The 14902-nt window shown below is 39.3% G+C and overlaps 1 protein-coding gene across 1 annotated transcript in view; it reads right to left on the bottom strand.

Annotated features, from left to right (window-relative positions):
• The window catches only part of slc36a1 (solute carrier family 36 member 1), a 34089-nt gene extending 19698 nt beyond the window's left edge, over positions 1-14391 (bottom strand). Inside the window, exons 1-11 of the mRNA XM_069532054.1 lie at positions 14199-14391; positions 10434-10572; positions 8322-8436; positions 8137-8227; positions 7239-7327; positions 5480-5569; positions 5288-5372; positions 3798-4025; positions 1542-1640; positions 1277-1443; positions 441-610 (exon numbers count right to left, since the gene is read on the bottom strand). Of these exons, the coding sequence (XP_069388155.1) occupies positions 441-610; positions 1277-1443; positions 1542-1640; positions 3798-4025; positions 5288-5372; positions 5480-5569; positions 7239-7327; positions 8137-8227; positions 8322-8436; positions 10434-10470 (1171 nt within the window). The 5' untranslated portion in view covers positions 10471-10572; positions 14199-14391. The remainder of the gene's footprint in view (positions 1-440; positions 611-1276; positions 1444-1541; positions 1641-3797; positions 4026-5287; positions 5373-5479; positions 5570-7238; positions 7328-8136; positions 8228-8321; positions 8437-10433; positions 10573-14198) is intronic.
• Positions 14392-14902: the final 511 nt, after the last annotated feature.

Below are 14902 nucleotides of genomic sequence, written 5' to 3'. Positions count from 1 at the left end.
TCTTTTTTACCTCTGTGTGATTTTTATAAGACGAGAGAGCTGTGAAAAGATGAGGCAGATTTCAAATGAGTTGCTCGTCATTATGTGAAAAAACATCATTTATTAAATAAAATGCCTTTAAAGTGGCAGCTGGCATGCTGATTGTCCCCGCTCTATTTCTTTTGTAAAAATGCACCTAATAAAAAATCCAATAAAAGAAACTGGGCGCACCACAGACTGAAGTTCAAAAGCTTCACAGCAGCCAGAAAGATGCACGGAACAGACATGTGTTTTCTTGATCCTGCTCAGGATTGAAATGAAGGCGCTGCACATTAGAACATATCGTACAATGAATAAATGAGAGAAATAAGTCAGCTGGTCTGCAGAAGAAGACTAGAGAATGCTGCTTGTTAGGGCTTTGACTATAATCTCATATTCTGATAGAACCCAGCGCTACTTACATGTGAAGATGACCAAGACGGTGCGAAGTAGCAGGTCGACAGCCGTCTCCCATCTCTCTGAGACACGGGCCACCGCTGGCGGTATGAGGATCTCTGCTGGAACGTAGAACTGCAACGCGAAGGTGATGAAAATGCCGAAGCAGTAGAGAAGCTTCACAGCCTGGTAAGTCCTGGAAATGATAATATTATGAGAAAGGAAGTTTGAATTTGTTCAGTGCATCGAAATGCAGCTAATCATAAAAGCCACAGATGGATCAGCACAAGGCCTCAAACTTCATGCTCAAGATCCATTAATCCAATATCCTTATAAAACACATAGTAAGCACTGACTGTCTGCTGCTCACTTACAGATACTGGTAATTGCAGTGTTTCAGTTTTCAACCTCATTAAACAGCCAGTCTGCTCCACTAATTAGCGACATCAGTCCAGTCGCATGAGGCATTTCTAAAGACCTGGGTCTCCTGCAGCTGTGACGATAGTGCCAAGTAATGAGGAAGCAAATCCAACAAGAGTATTTGGTTTTACTAACTTTATTCCCCCTTAAATTATCCTACAGAAGGGATGAGATGAGTTTGCATCATGACTGAGTGTTTTCATCAGAGGGATGAAGATGAATAGTGTTAATCAAGACCCAGACGAACCAGATGACACACAAAACAAATTAGTCAAAGACGTTAGATGATTATTACCTATGCCAGGGATGTCCTCATCTGTGTTCAATTGCTTTTCTGTCTTTCAGTGCAATTAAACAGAAACTACTGAACCAATTTCCATGAATTTTGGCACAAGCCAAAGAAGAGCACTGAGGTAATGTGGGGAACGCTGGTGTTTCTTACCAGCAGTTTGGCAGGTTGAGAGTGATGCTCCCTACTATGTGCTCTCCAAAGCACAAATATCCGATGGTGCCGAGGCTGATGTAGAGGAAGGTGACGATGCCCATCCCTAAATACAGAACCACAGTGAAACTCTGAGGCCTCTGCATCTTGTTCTCCAGGGGAAGAACCTGCCGACCCACAGAGACAAAGACACAGACTCTTTAACAGAGTGCATCATAAACGACCTGTCAAAACAAAAGAACGACAGCACACGAAGGTCACATACCACTCCAATCCCTTCAAAGGCAAAGATGGCCGTCCCGAAGAAGAGAGGGTAGTCCTTAGCTCTGCCCACTTTTGGTAGGTTGGTGGGATCTGTGATGTTCTGGGGAAAGGAAAACATAGATATTTAATATTTTTATTTCTGCTTATATAGTATTTTGTGTTACATTGTTTGTATGGAAAAAGCTGTACAAATAAAACAGCCTGTATTGATTGATTTTAACCATATTTTTTCCCAGTTTAACCATAAACTTCATTATAAATATATATAAATAAAAAGAAAAACAAATTAAACAAAATATATAGAACTTAAATGAATGCAAACATAAATTTGCATCTTGTCTGCATTGTTTAAAACTGATTGAGCTCTACTTTAAATAATGTATGTTGTTATCTGGTGTAATACAAATAAAATTGAATAGAAGTGATGTTATAATCTGAGGCTTTGTTGGACGATCCCCTCTGACTGTCTGGTTTGTTACTGCTGGGTGACAGACACTCGTTTCAGATATAATCATATCACTCCTGCAGACAAGACATTCACTCTATGGACAGAAAGTAATCACGTTAAGTAACAACACCATTGTGCCAAGAGAACTTCTCTCCCTGGTCCTGTTAGACTCATCGGTTGTTTATTACATTAGCTGCCAAAAGGATAATTTAACATGATTAGAATCTTTCATAAGTAGTTGAGGAATAAGCAGAATAACATGTTATTGTCAGTCACTGTAATAATGTTGGTCGGCTGCTGATGATGTAGTGAGTGGTGTGCCGATTCCTAAGGAAGATTTTCTAGCCCTCTTCCCTGTGGATCCGTTTGGAACAGGACACTTACAGCGAAGGGCACTTCATATCTATGGGTAGAGCCAAGGGAGAGGAATTGGGACAGGGCCGAGGACAGTTAAAGAATGACTCTGGATTAATTTATTCAGATGGGAAAAAGAGTACGAGTCAGCACGATGGAGGGGAACCTCTCTGTGATTTCACTTTCTATGATATACATCTATATTTTATATTGGCCTTAAAATGAGCCAGAGCCTTATTAACACTATTATGCAAGCTGAGGTGAAATGCACACGGACAATATGGTGAGATATGAATAGAAAGTGACTCCAGACTGTTTTCAAGACAGTTCTCGCCTTTATGCTCTAGTTTTCTCAAAATCCCCGTCTCAGGTGATTCATCAGTCACAGAAACACCTTATGGGCCACATAGATCTCTGAGAGCAGGATCTTTGTAAGGTTTCTGATGCAAGAAATTACATTTTTTTTTTCAAGGCAAGGCCATTTCTCAGGGAACGCGACTTCTATGTATCTGCAGAGGGCAGAAGCTGCGTGATGAAATACTCCACTGCTGGAAAACAGGCTGGAGACTCTGTCACTACCAGTTGTCCTGTTATCAACATCACGCCTAGAAACCAATCAACAAACTAGAAACAAAGAGACAGAGCACAACACACAGCAGTTTGAGATCGGTGGCTGTAAGACCAGAAATAGAATCAGAAAAAAATTGAAAGATTGCCCGAGGGAAACTGCGGAGTTACAATCGCACCAGTAAGTGAAAGCTTCTATAAATAGAAACAATACCAAAACTGTATAAACTGCACAAATACAAATGTGCAAAAAATGCAGTGCACACTCTTGGTCATCAGATCTTGCTGTAGAAATCTGACTTTCTCACTTCATTTTGTTTTTCTAAAGCGTATGATGACATGTGCACATGCTGCTACAACATCACTGTGGCAGCAGAGCAGCGGAGAATTATCACCACTACTCTGTGTGAGGCTGAATGCAATTCAAATAAATGCTTAATTGTAGGTGAAAATAAAACTAAATGAACGGAAGTAAAACAAATTTTCTACATCAACAGTTTGATATTTGAAAACAAAAAACAAAAAAAAAAAGTTTGGATGAATTTGACGTCTGACTGCATCTCCGGTTTTTTTACTTCCCTGTTTACAATGAAGAGCACAAAACATTTCCACACAGCGCTTCTCAGGTGTTTTGGTGTCGTGATTGTCCGCTAAGGATGGTTTCGCTTGCTCGCTCCAGTTCCGTATCAAAACAACGTTAAGGCAAAGGCTTACTGCACTGACAGATCAAGAGGGCGAACAATAGGTCAAGCTGATGATGATGAGCGTCCTCTGCTGGATCATGAGGGAAACTACTTCAGGTCTGACGCACTTCTAGACTGTATATTATAAAATCAAAAAGGTCATTACAGATTGAATATCAGAGTGACACAGACACACACAGCTTACCGTGATGGAGTAGAAGTAGATGAGTACCAAGCTGGCCGTCATAACCAGGTTGGCCACCAGGGATAAAGGAGCCAGGAATTTCAGGTTAGGGGTGAAGACCAGCAGGACGAAGGCGGGCAGGAAGCAGAGCATGTAGAGGCGAGAGTCGAAGCTCGGCACCAGGACCTGCGTCTGATTGGTGTAGTTCATGTAGCAGTTGAAGGTTGTGGCGTTGGCTGCTTCCACCACCTGGTGAAGACAGAAGAGGAGAGAACACAGAAGTTATTTAACATAAGAGGGGGAAGAAAAGTGATTCATCATTTTGTTTTATAAATGAATATTAAGTTTCAATAGTTTCTAATCAGCTTCATCAGTTTGATCTAGTTTTGATCCTGAGGCTGCAGAATCAGTGACATCTTTTAAATCACTTCTTTAAACCATTTCAAAAATCCTTTAACGAATCCTCGTACACAATTTGTATCATGCTGGATTATGGGAAAAAAACAGTGTCAATGCAGTGGGATTTTTTTTTCTTGTATTTTCCAATTGTATTATTCATTAATCTACATAAACAGGAGAGATTGGGAGTTTTTGAGTTCTCAGAATTAAATTGTTTGGTGGCACACATGGCAGACGGACATCACCATCTAGTGGTAAGAAAGTGTAGCACAAATCTATCCATCGACAACTATTTTAATAATATAAAAATAATAACTTAAATGTATAGAATTATATATTGCACCTTTCAAGAGACCTAAGGACACTTGAATTTAGGGACCATAGTTTTTATTCATTTTTAATGAAACATCATGTAAACAAGCAAAATGTAAACTGCAAATTAAAAAAAGTTCACTGTTGTTCAACCTGTGTAACTTTCCATATCTTCAACCATAACAAGGGGCTGGATGGTGGTAAAAAGGTGAGGATCAAAAGTTACAGTAATCATAGATGAAGCAAACATTCCTGTTTGGGATCATTTTAAGTGTTCTGATGAAGCTGGTGCATTTAAATCTTTTCCCTCTACTATTATGAAATCACCATTATCCCTCCATCGCTACTGACCTACAGTATTTATTCATATCTCCTGTGGTATGTGTGTAAACTTTGAACGTCCACTGAAAGCTGCTCACCTCGTCAGCGAGCGTATGTACATATATGGTCAAAACTCTTGCATAACTCTGGCTGTATGAACTAAAATAACCTTTATGTGACCAGACTAACAGAGCTTCTGTACAATAAAGTAAACAGACACTTTGATTGAGTGGCTTGATTTTACTGTGTTATGTTAACAACTTAAGCAGACCAATCACATCAGAGTACTTTCAAGCACTAGTGTGTGTGTGTGTGTGTGTGTTTCTGTCATTGGCTACCTTTGGGAAAGAAAATTCAGAACGTTTGGGTCAGTGATGAAGGTTAGGCACATTGGTGGTTTGGAGTAAGCTCTAGGAAATTAATGTAAGCCTATGCAAAGTCCCCGAAGGTGGCCGATGACATTTGTGTGTGATCATGACCTGTTTGACGTTGTCGCTGAGGAAGACGAAGTAGACGCAGCAGAAGCCGAGCTGCGTGATGATGAGGAACAAGTTCACGGTTCGTCTGAAAAAGACAAAGAGACGAAACGATGCTGTGAAACAGCTGTGCGCGGAATAATATGAATTAAAGTCAAGGTCTGGTTATGAAAGACTGGAAAGCGTTTGTCTTACTTTCCCCACTGGGAATGTCTCCTGAGCCACGACACGTTTTCCATCCCATACTGCACCGCCTCGCCATAGGTGAGAGATGGCCTGTTCACCCTGAACGAGAAACAGATTCCCATCGTGTTACTGCAGCTGAGACTCTCTCAACACAGATCTTAAGGCCTTTACACATCAACAAAAAATAAATAGCATGAAATTGCGAATCATTCTGAAGAGAATTCCGGACATGGTGAGCTCACTGAATGGTTCGGGGGAGCTTAACAAAAACAACAACAACAACAACAAAAACTTCTGTGCATATTAGAGGATGCTCATCAGAAAGTTTGACAAACTGCTGCAACAACGGGAACCAGTCTTGATAAAAGATTTCTCTTGATTGTTCCATTTGTTCGTAAACAGTCCCAGCTGTGTGTGCATCTGAATGTGACATTGTCTACAACACACGTTCTGATTTGTTGGACGTGTAAATGTCTGAAACGAAACCTTGGAAAAGTCTTCCTGGGTACGAACAAATAAAAGTTGCAATATCACTCATCAAAAAAATTCCATTGGGGATGTGAAAGTTGCGTTAACTGGATGCATATCATGCAATTTAATTGCATGAAAAAAAATTGCAGCAAAGGTCTTCATCCTGCATCACTGTTTGGACATCAGACGTATGTTTTCTACTTTATCTACATACTTATTCATGTTCACACTTTTTCACACAGTTTAAAGCTGCCGTGGTTGTAGGAAAACTTTATGCAGTGAAGATCAGGAAAGTATAAAATAGTTCATTACAGCTGATTAGAATAACAGATGTAGGTTTGATAATTGTAAATTTGCAGTTTCAGTGCTTGAATAAATGAAACCTGCTGCTCCTGCATAAGAAAAAGGGAACAAGAGGAAGTGATGATTCTGACTCTGCAGTAAATGAAAGAGAGGAACTTCCCCACGACTGTTCCTCCTCTACATTTCTCAGGGTTTGAAGTTGAAGTTGAATTTCTGGTCGTCTGGTCTCTGTCTGAATAAACCTCTTTATTTTGGGAGGGCAGAGCTACTGTATATTTCTGCGTTAACAGAGAACCCAGGACGAGCTCAGTGTCAACACACACGCTCAGGGTGTTAGCTGTAAAAAAGATAACGCATCATATTTTGCATTTATGGTCTCATTTGTTCTGTTACATAATCTAATGGTTTTAAAACATTTACTTGATGATAACAGATCACAGCTGCACTACGTTGTGTTTGTGGAGATGACGACAGCCTCAGCTTTGTCCATATGCTGCTGAGTACACAGTAGAAAAGGGTGGAGACACTAGAATAGAGTGTAATCTGTCAGCCAGCGACAACAAACAAGGCGCAGGGGGAGCAAAGTAAACACATAGTGTGGTTTTACAACGCAAACACAGTTTGGTATTGTCTGCCCTATAAAATGGTTCCGGAATTGGATTTCTAAATAATATACTGGTGTATAATATGATAGTACTGCTGTTCTGAATAGAAATATACAACTTATTACCCCACTCAAGGCTGTATGTGTAGTGGAGCCAGCCCGATTTATTGGCTGGCTGATAAAAATGAGACCGTGTTCATGTTTGCTGACATGAAAACATTTATTTTACAGAATAAACAATGCAGGAAATTTCTGTTTATATTCTACATTTTTTTCTTGTCTTAAATCACGTTTCTGTTCTATTTGGTTGTAATTGTCTTTTCTTTTTATTTATTGTTATTTATAATGATGATTATGGTTAAACAGTAAAATAAAGTTTGTTTTACTTACTTTGCACTCAGGTGGTGAGAACATGTGACCAACAGCCTCATACAGTGGACTGCGATAATCCCCATGAACAGGAGACTGATTGGTCCGAGCTGGACAGAGGGTGACAGGAAGAGAAGGAAAAGATTTCTTTATTATTGATTGGTTCAAATATTTAAATTCATAATAATAAAATATTTTTGAATATTGAATTGGTTGTTTTTCAACATTTAAAGAGTTTCAAAAACCATATAATTAATTGATTAATTAACAACACAATTGTTAACTGGGCCCATATTCAATATTTTATCTGCGCCTCAAATTCTTTAATTACAATGGAATTCATTCAGATTATTGCAAAGATGACATGTGACTGGAGATGCTGGAATGTTGGACTTTAGTTGCATTATTAGATAATTAGTTTTATTGTCCATTTGACTTTGCATGAAAATGTATCAGCCTTTGTTGCAGAACAACGCAGACAGTAGAAGCTTCAATGCAAAGGGCTTTTTTCATTTTATGTCAGGACACTGGGATAATATTCTGCATCTGTTTTACTTCGGTGCAACATGTAAAGCATTTGATACTATAACCACAGCTCCTCACATGATTCTGTGAAGACCAGTCAGCTCTCTGAACTAATGTTCCTGGTGCATGAGAGATGACAGTGAAAATAAAATGAGGAAGGTAAAAACTAACCGTCATAACTAAGAGTAAAACTAATCTGACTGATCTGACATTTCTGTTACTCAGGAGTTACTTCCTACCTCCTTCCCTCAAACACTACAGCTGACAAACTGATCACTGTACAGAGTCTACAAGCTGGACCAAGTCTGAATTAGGTCATAAATATCTGACAGGAGTGATGTCCAGACCTGCCGTGTGACCGGCTGTGATAAGATGATAAACTTTGTGAACTTACCACCAGACCTGCATTCTTCACAGCCAGAGGCAGACCCAGCAGCCCTGTCCCAATGTTCCCCTTCAGCAGGTGAATAAGAGTCTGACAAAACCTGGAGGAAACACACACACATTAACACTCACATTACAACCAGATGGACCACATTTTATGACCTTTTCAGTGTCTGATGCTGTTGTTACACTTACGAAGTTCCTGTCCGCCCTCCAATCCTCTCATAATTACGTTGGGGTCTTGTTGGTCCAGGAGGTGAGGGACACAGAGCGTCCATTTCTGATGGATTCTGGTCAGAAAACAAAGACCCTATGACAAAGAGAAGAAAAGAAAGAAATGCCACAGATTACACACAATACAGAGACACAAAGGCGACAAATGATCATGAAATATGTGCATTTAAAAGGCTTGTTGTGATAACTACAGACTGAACTGTTTACTACTTTGAATTGTAGCTTAAGTTTGCAGTGTGATGTTTTGCTCTCTTTATGTTTACACTGTGAAAAAGACAGAAATAACGCACATGATGCAATTTAGAAATTCAGCAGTGAAACCTAACTACACACAGCACATAAATGCAAATGTCTCTTGGTTAGATGCAGCTGTACTCACTCTTCTGGTCCACTAAACACACACTGCTGCTCCTCCATGTAGCTACAGGGCAGGTTTGTTTACTTTGACCGCCTCCTGCTCCCTCCCCTCTCTCCCCTCCCTCACCCTCCATATTCACTACTGGAATTTTCTGCTCCACATTCCACTAATGCCTTCATTTATTTTTATAGTCATTTAGAAAACGCGGAATTGAAATATTGCCAAATATTTATTTTTTACACATCCAACAGATCCTATATTAGTCATTAATTAGTCATATTAGTCATTCTGAAGTCACACTTGATGGATCTAGCTCTTTTTTTTTGTTTCAGATGGGATTTTAGAGCTTTTTTCCTGACGGTGTAATTGATAATTAAAATGGCACTCAGTAAAACGCATTTCTCTGCCACTTCCATTGAAATTTAAGTTTGTATCCAGATCTGCACCATTTCACACACTCGTCTCCTTAAGATGTCAGATTTTTTCAGCGATATCCATGAATTACACCATTTAATCATTTCTTTCTCGGCCCATGTCCCATCCTTCCACAGAGTTTCATGGAAATCTGTTCAGTAGTTTTTGCATAAACAAACCAACAGACTGGGGCGAAACCATCATCTTTGACAAACAAGTCATGTGATGGATTCAATAACAAATAATTTTACAGGTATATCTATAATCGGCCTCTTCTCACAGAAACTTGAAGAAGAGAGCTGCACTCGGTTATTTATCTGATGTGCACCAGGCTCACAGCAAAAAAACAATCTCATCTCATGACTTCAATTTGCAGCAACTTCATTTGGTGGTGACATTCCAACAGAGCTCTAATGTAAAAGCAGCTGACTGTAAGAACACATGACCAGTGGTTTTTTTTGGCTGTTTGTTGCGAAGTCTCTGACTGGAGGTTACTCTTATAACCTTTTACAAGCACAAAGGAGCTGTTAGAGTAGGAGTGATGAAAAATAATGTCTCCTCACAGTGTGAAAACTAAAGCTGAAGGGAAACTTTGAAAATCTTTAAAACCCACTGCTCCATAATCCAAACCCACTGAACTGTCAATGGCCATGATGCTCGCTGACTATAAACATAAAAAAAATGTTTTTTAAGAGATAAAGTCAAAATGAAATTGCACTGCATGTTTTTCAGTCTGCTACAAAGACACAGCTGCACTGTAAATCACTGTGTGCCCTGTGTTTTTGCAGAAACATAATTAAATGTGACAGTTGGACTTTGACGTTTAAAAGAGCAATAAGGGTCAAAATGTCCATTCAGCTTTTTCCATAATACACAAGATAAAAAAACCACAGAGAAAATGTGTTTGAAGAAAGAAAAAACATGCTCACAAAATTCTGCATGAACAAGAACGGAAAATCAACTGCATGCCATAAAAATAGATTTTACATGTTCCTGTAAAGACTAAATTAGTGGTAGAAAAACACTGGACAATGTAGTGAGTATTTAATTTGCTGGTGAGAACTCCTGTCAAACAAGACACCAGACACTCCATCAGAGGGATTTTGTAAATGAAATGAAAGCTGCTTTGGTGATTCAGCGTCTACCTGCCAGCTGGGATTACATATAATCGCAGCGTGTCCACAGACCTACGTTATGTCAACACTATCTTCACCACAAAGAACTTTTCAGTTTCTAAGATTGTGAACCAATAACAAAATGCAATGTTACATTTGTAAAAAATGTGTAACTGGTTTGAATACCTTCTCCTCGGATGTCTACATCACTGGAGGCCATCATTTCGGGTCAGTTGGTTTTAATGGACGACTGAGCGGTCGTCTCTCTATCCCAGCCTCGCAGATCCTAATGCTGATGGATCAGAGAGTCCAGCATCGACAGCTCCTGACAACAGAAGACACAGAGTAACTAAGAGGAAGATTCAGCAGCAGAAAAACATGATCGTGTTCACAATGAAAGGAAGACACGGCAATGGACTGAGAGCTTAAATTAACATGTCCCTTTCATTTCATCAACTTGGATTAACACCAGTAACTTAAAGTGCAATTTTTTAATCAGTGTGAAAAATGTGCTAAAAGCCACTACCAGGCTGTAACGTCTGGCTTATACAACATATTCAATGCAAGTAAGCTTTAATATTGTTTATACTAAACACAACAAATTAAAAAGATTTGTAAAAACGATCAGTTGTTGTGGTAAAATAAATGTTTTTCTCACCTTGTAACATTTCTCATAGTGACCTGATACATCCAATGATACTGAAGCGATTACTATCACAGATTAAATGAATTGGAGAAATGAGCCTCTGACACTATCACAAAATCAATATGACAAATTGGTCAAGTGCATATATTTTGTTCAAATCTCTGAAAAAGGGAAATTTAAAACTGTTCAACCCGATAGTCACCGTGTCGGCAGGGAAACAAGTATATGATCACTCACAGGTGAACTTCTGCAAAATGGACACAAAGTTACTGTTGTATCAAATCCCTTCCTGTTCGTGACGCCAAGTCTTGTTGTATATTGGGGTAGCGATGATGTGAAGGTGATGAAGGAATCTCCGCTGACACCGTCTTGATTGTATCAAAGGTTTATGACAAAAACTTCAGCATCAATACAAGCGCTGCAGTCTGCTTGGAGAGAGATCCAGGGCCAATGTGAATCTCTTCTGCCTAACAGATTCAACTCCCTGTTTATATATGAGAGTTGTCGTCGTAAACCTAAAGAAAAACACACCTGGCTTTCCTCCAGCCCTCCTCATCTGCCTGGTAACAGGGAGGGAAAGGTGCCAGCTCAAATGTAGAGTGACCGTTAGAGCCGTGATCTAATGCCCCAACGTATACGTTCAGTTTTCCTCTGAAAGCCTAAATTTATCGTCTTCCGAATCCTCAGGGCCTTTGGGCTTCAGACCCATAGATCAACTTCCTTCAAAGAGAACACAACACATGGCATTTCAGACACCACATTACTCAATGCTATCTATTCCTACAAATCGATTCCATCAAGACATGTGAAAGTGTTCTGAACTATTTGCATCTGATAAGGTTATTCTAAATAGAAAGGTTTTATAACCATTTCCAAAAGTTCAACTACTTGACTGCAAAACGTCCTTTTTCAGTATTGGTCCACTTATGTAAGTTGCACGTTGAACTACGGTTATTTATGATTCTGCAGAGTGAAGCTCAAAGTACAGTAATAATGTTTAAATCTTTAAGTCTTCAGTCATTAGAAATTCCTCGGTCCAGTGTTAAATGAGCCTTATGTATTAACACCTGAATAAGAAATGTTTTACTTCACTGACACAGATGAGCCTGTCAAAATGAAAACTTATGGTCATTCTGAGATCACGAGGCAAACTTTACTGCAGAAGGTGAAATAAGTTTGACTATGAACAGAAGATTAATATGCAGCTATAATCTATTCACATGACTTATTTCTTTGAGCATAAAAGCCAACACCTAACCTGTTTTTAAACCATCACTTTAATGCAAACCTTAATGCCTGATATTAACTGGTTTTAACAGGTGTTTTTAATATTTTCTTTTATGTACTTTTTCTTGCCTTTGTTTTGTCTTTTTTTTGGTTTAACATTATTATTCAGACTGTACTGTACTGGTATACTGACGTGTTAGTCCGTCATGTTGTCCACTGTACTGGCAATGTCCGTTGAATAAAGAGCAAAAATCAATGCTGGTCTTCCTGTTTTTTCGTTTACATAAAAGAACAGAAAGACGTTTATTGCTGGAACTAAAAGTAAAATATAGATAACCCGACCACATGCAGTAAATTCAACGTGTCTTTAACACAGTTCCAAAAGTTCCAACTATACAGAAATTTTTAGGATCCAAAAAATTGTTCCTATTTCCCAGCATCCATTACTTCACGTTTGGAGAGCACACTTCCTTAATCTTCATGACACAGACTGTCAATGTATATAGAGTTCAGAAAGAACTCAGACTTTTACCCAAATAAGGCTCCGTGCAAACAAACAAAGGCCTTTAAAGCTGCTGTAGAATCAATTGAGTATTTTTCCTGTATCTATCTCACATATGCACAGTCAACTATTGATTCTTTAACTTTACACAGTGAAACTAGATCCGAACAACTTGTCAAAACTATTTTCACAATAAAACTTCAACCTTGGATCGAATAAAGCTTCTGCAAAACAATGCACAAATCAAAACAAAACTATCACGGAGAGCTGCGTCAGAATCTCTCCGTCGAGTATGTATCCTGTTTCTGTTTCATGTTGGCACAGCGAACTAATGATTCTATTACTTTACACAGTGAGACCTTATATTTAAGAAACACTGCAGTCAAAGTAAAGTGAAACTCGACTCCTCCTGACAGTTCCTTCTTAGGATAAGATCAGTGAGAAGACAACTAGGCTGACTTCTACAGTGCAACTGAGATCAGGCCAAAGTGTCTGAATTATAAACCGCTCAGCTCTTATCAGATTGTGCTGTGACATGAGAGAACGACACTAAGCAACGTGGTAATTCACATAGCCGGGCGTGGAATTGATTTCACCAGCGATTTAAAACTGAACCTAAAGCTATTAAGCAGTTAATGTTTGAATAACATGATTATTATTATTAGTAAGTAAATAAGAGACACTTCGCAGGTGATTCACAGTGAAGCTCTAGAGGAAATGTGAAAAATGGTTCTAAATCTGGTCAAATGAATACAATTAATTAAACTATTATAATGAGGCCAGTTTGTGATGTGTAGCCGCCTCTGTTTACAATGACATGACTTGTCATTGTAATTGCTATGACACCATAACCTCCATGGTAAAGAGCTAAATACAACATGTATACTGTATATATGATATATAACGACCATAAAGGAAGTTATGTGAATTCTCACATACAAAACTGAGGAAAAATAAGGTTTTCTACAAAATAAACATGTCTCAATCTCATCATACATGATTATCATCACTGTTATTTGTGTTGCAAGTTTACGTGGTTAGGAATTCATGTCGTGTTGGTTTTCTTATCTATGTTAAATGACAAGTAAATAATTACCAGGAATCAGACAAGAGTGTAGTAATCTCCTCGGCGCTACTGCAGTTCTTTAAAGTATTTAATTTGTATAAAGACACGAACCCACACACAGACCTGATGATCCCGCACTGGACCTTGTTCAGTCCGGGGGACGTGTCTCGGAGGTGACGGGGCAGACTGAAGGGATCAGGCCGGGAAACTGCCCCATCAACCGGGCTTATGATTAATTGCGCTGTGCTTGGAAAGCAGACAAACGGGTCTTTTAAATCGGGCCGCTGTTCTTCGATTCCGAGAACAGACGGGAGGACGGGATTAGCTTCTCCGCGTGGACGTGAGGACACATCGGCTCCTCACTGCGAACAACCTGTAACCTGTTTATTCAATGGAGCTAGCCTAGCTTGTTTTAGCCGAGGTGCCGTAAACCCTCCGCCAGCTAACGTTAGCCTCCCAATGCTATGTTTGTGCCCGGGGTTCCGCGCAGCTACGCGGGTGAGCACCTACCTCTCGGCGGCCTCGTCTTCTCTCCCGGGCTGGATTCACCGGAGGCTGTCACCGCAAGCCAGTAATTTTGATAAACATGTCCGCTGATTGAGCTCAGCTTAGCGGCGGCGGCTGAGGAGAAGGAGGAGGCGGAGGCGGAGGAGGAGGAGGTGACACTGGGGCTCCTCGGCTGTTCGGCTCCTCGGCGTCACGTGACCCGCGGAGGACGCAGCGCAGCGTATTTACGTGCTGTTGCCTTGGAGACACCGTTCACATTTTGGTGTATTTAGTACTTTACGTTAGATTTAAGCCAAAACTTTTACATTTACTACAAGTTTATAATAATAATAATAACGTTAGGTTTATGTTAATGCAATAGAATGTGTTTATAATGTTATTAACTAACGCTAATCAGTATTACTTCTCATTCATTCATTCCACTCAGGGGTATATTTTATTATATTGTATTTTATTACTCTATTTTATTTTATCTGTTTTATTTCAAATGTTTTACTCTAGTGTTTATATTCCATATTATATCTTATTTGCTCGTGTGGCTCGTGCATGTAATTGTTGTGCACATGCCAAATAAAGTCTTGAATGATTATAGTTTTAGTTATTTACATTTTTTCACATTCATTTAAATGTTTGAATAAATATATTTTTATCTATTAGCATTTGTTTTCTTAATTGGCAGTGTGTTGCGCTCTCTCGGCCACCGTACC

The sequence above is a fragment of the Paralichthys olivaceus genome, chromosome 9 (assembly GCF_024713975.1).
Source record: "Paralichthys olivaceus isolate ysfri-2021 chromosome 9, ASM2471397v2, whole genome shotgun sequence".
Classification (NCBI taxonomy): domain Eukaryota; kingdom Metazoa; phylum Chordata; class Actinopteri; order Pleuronectiformes; family Paralichthyidae; genus Paralichthys; species Paralichthys olivaceus.
The sequence above is the reverse complement of the archived record's forward strand: the minus strand, read 5'-3'. Positions and strand labels throughout refer to the sequence as shown.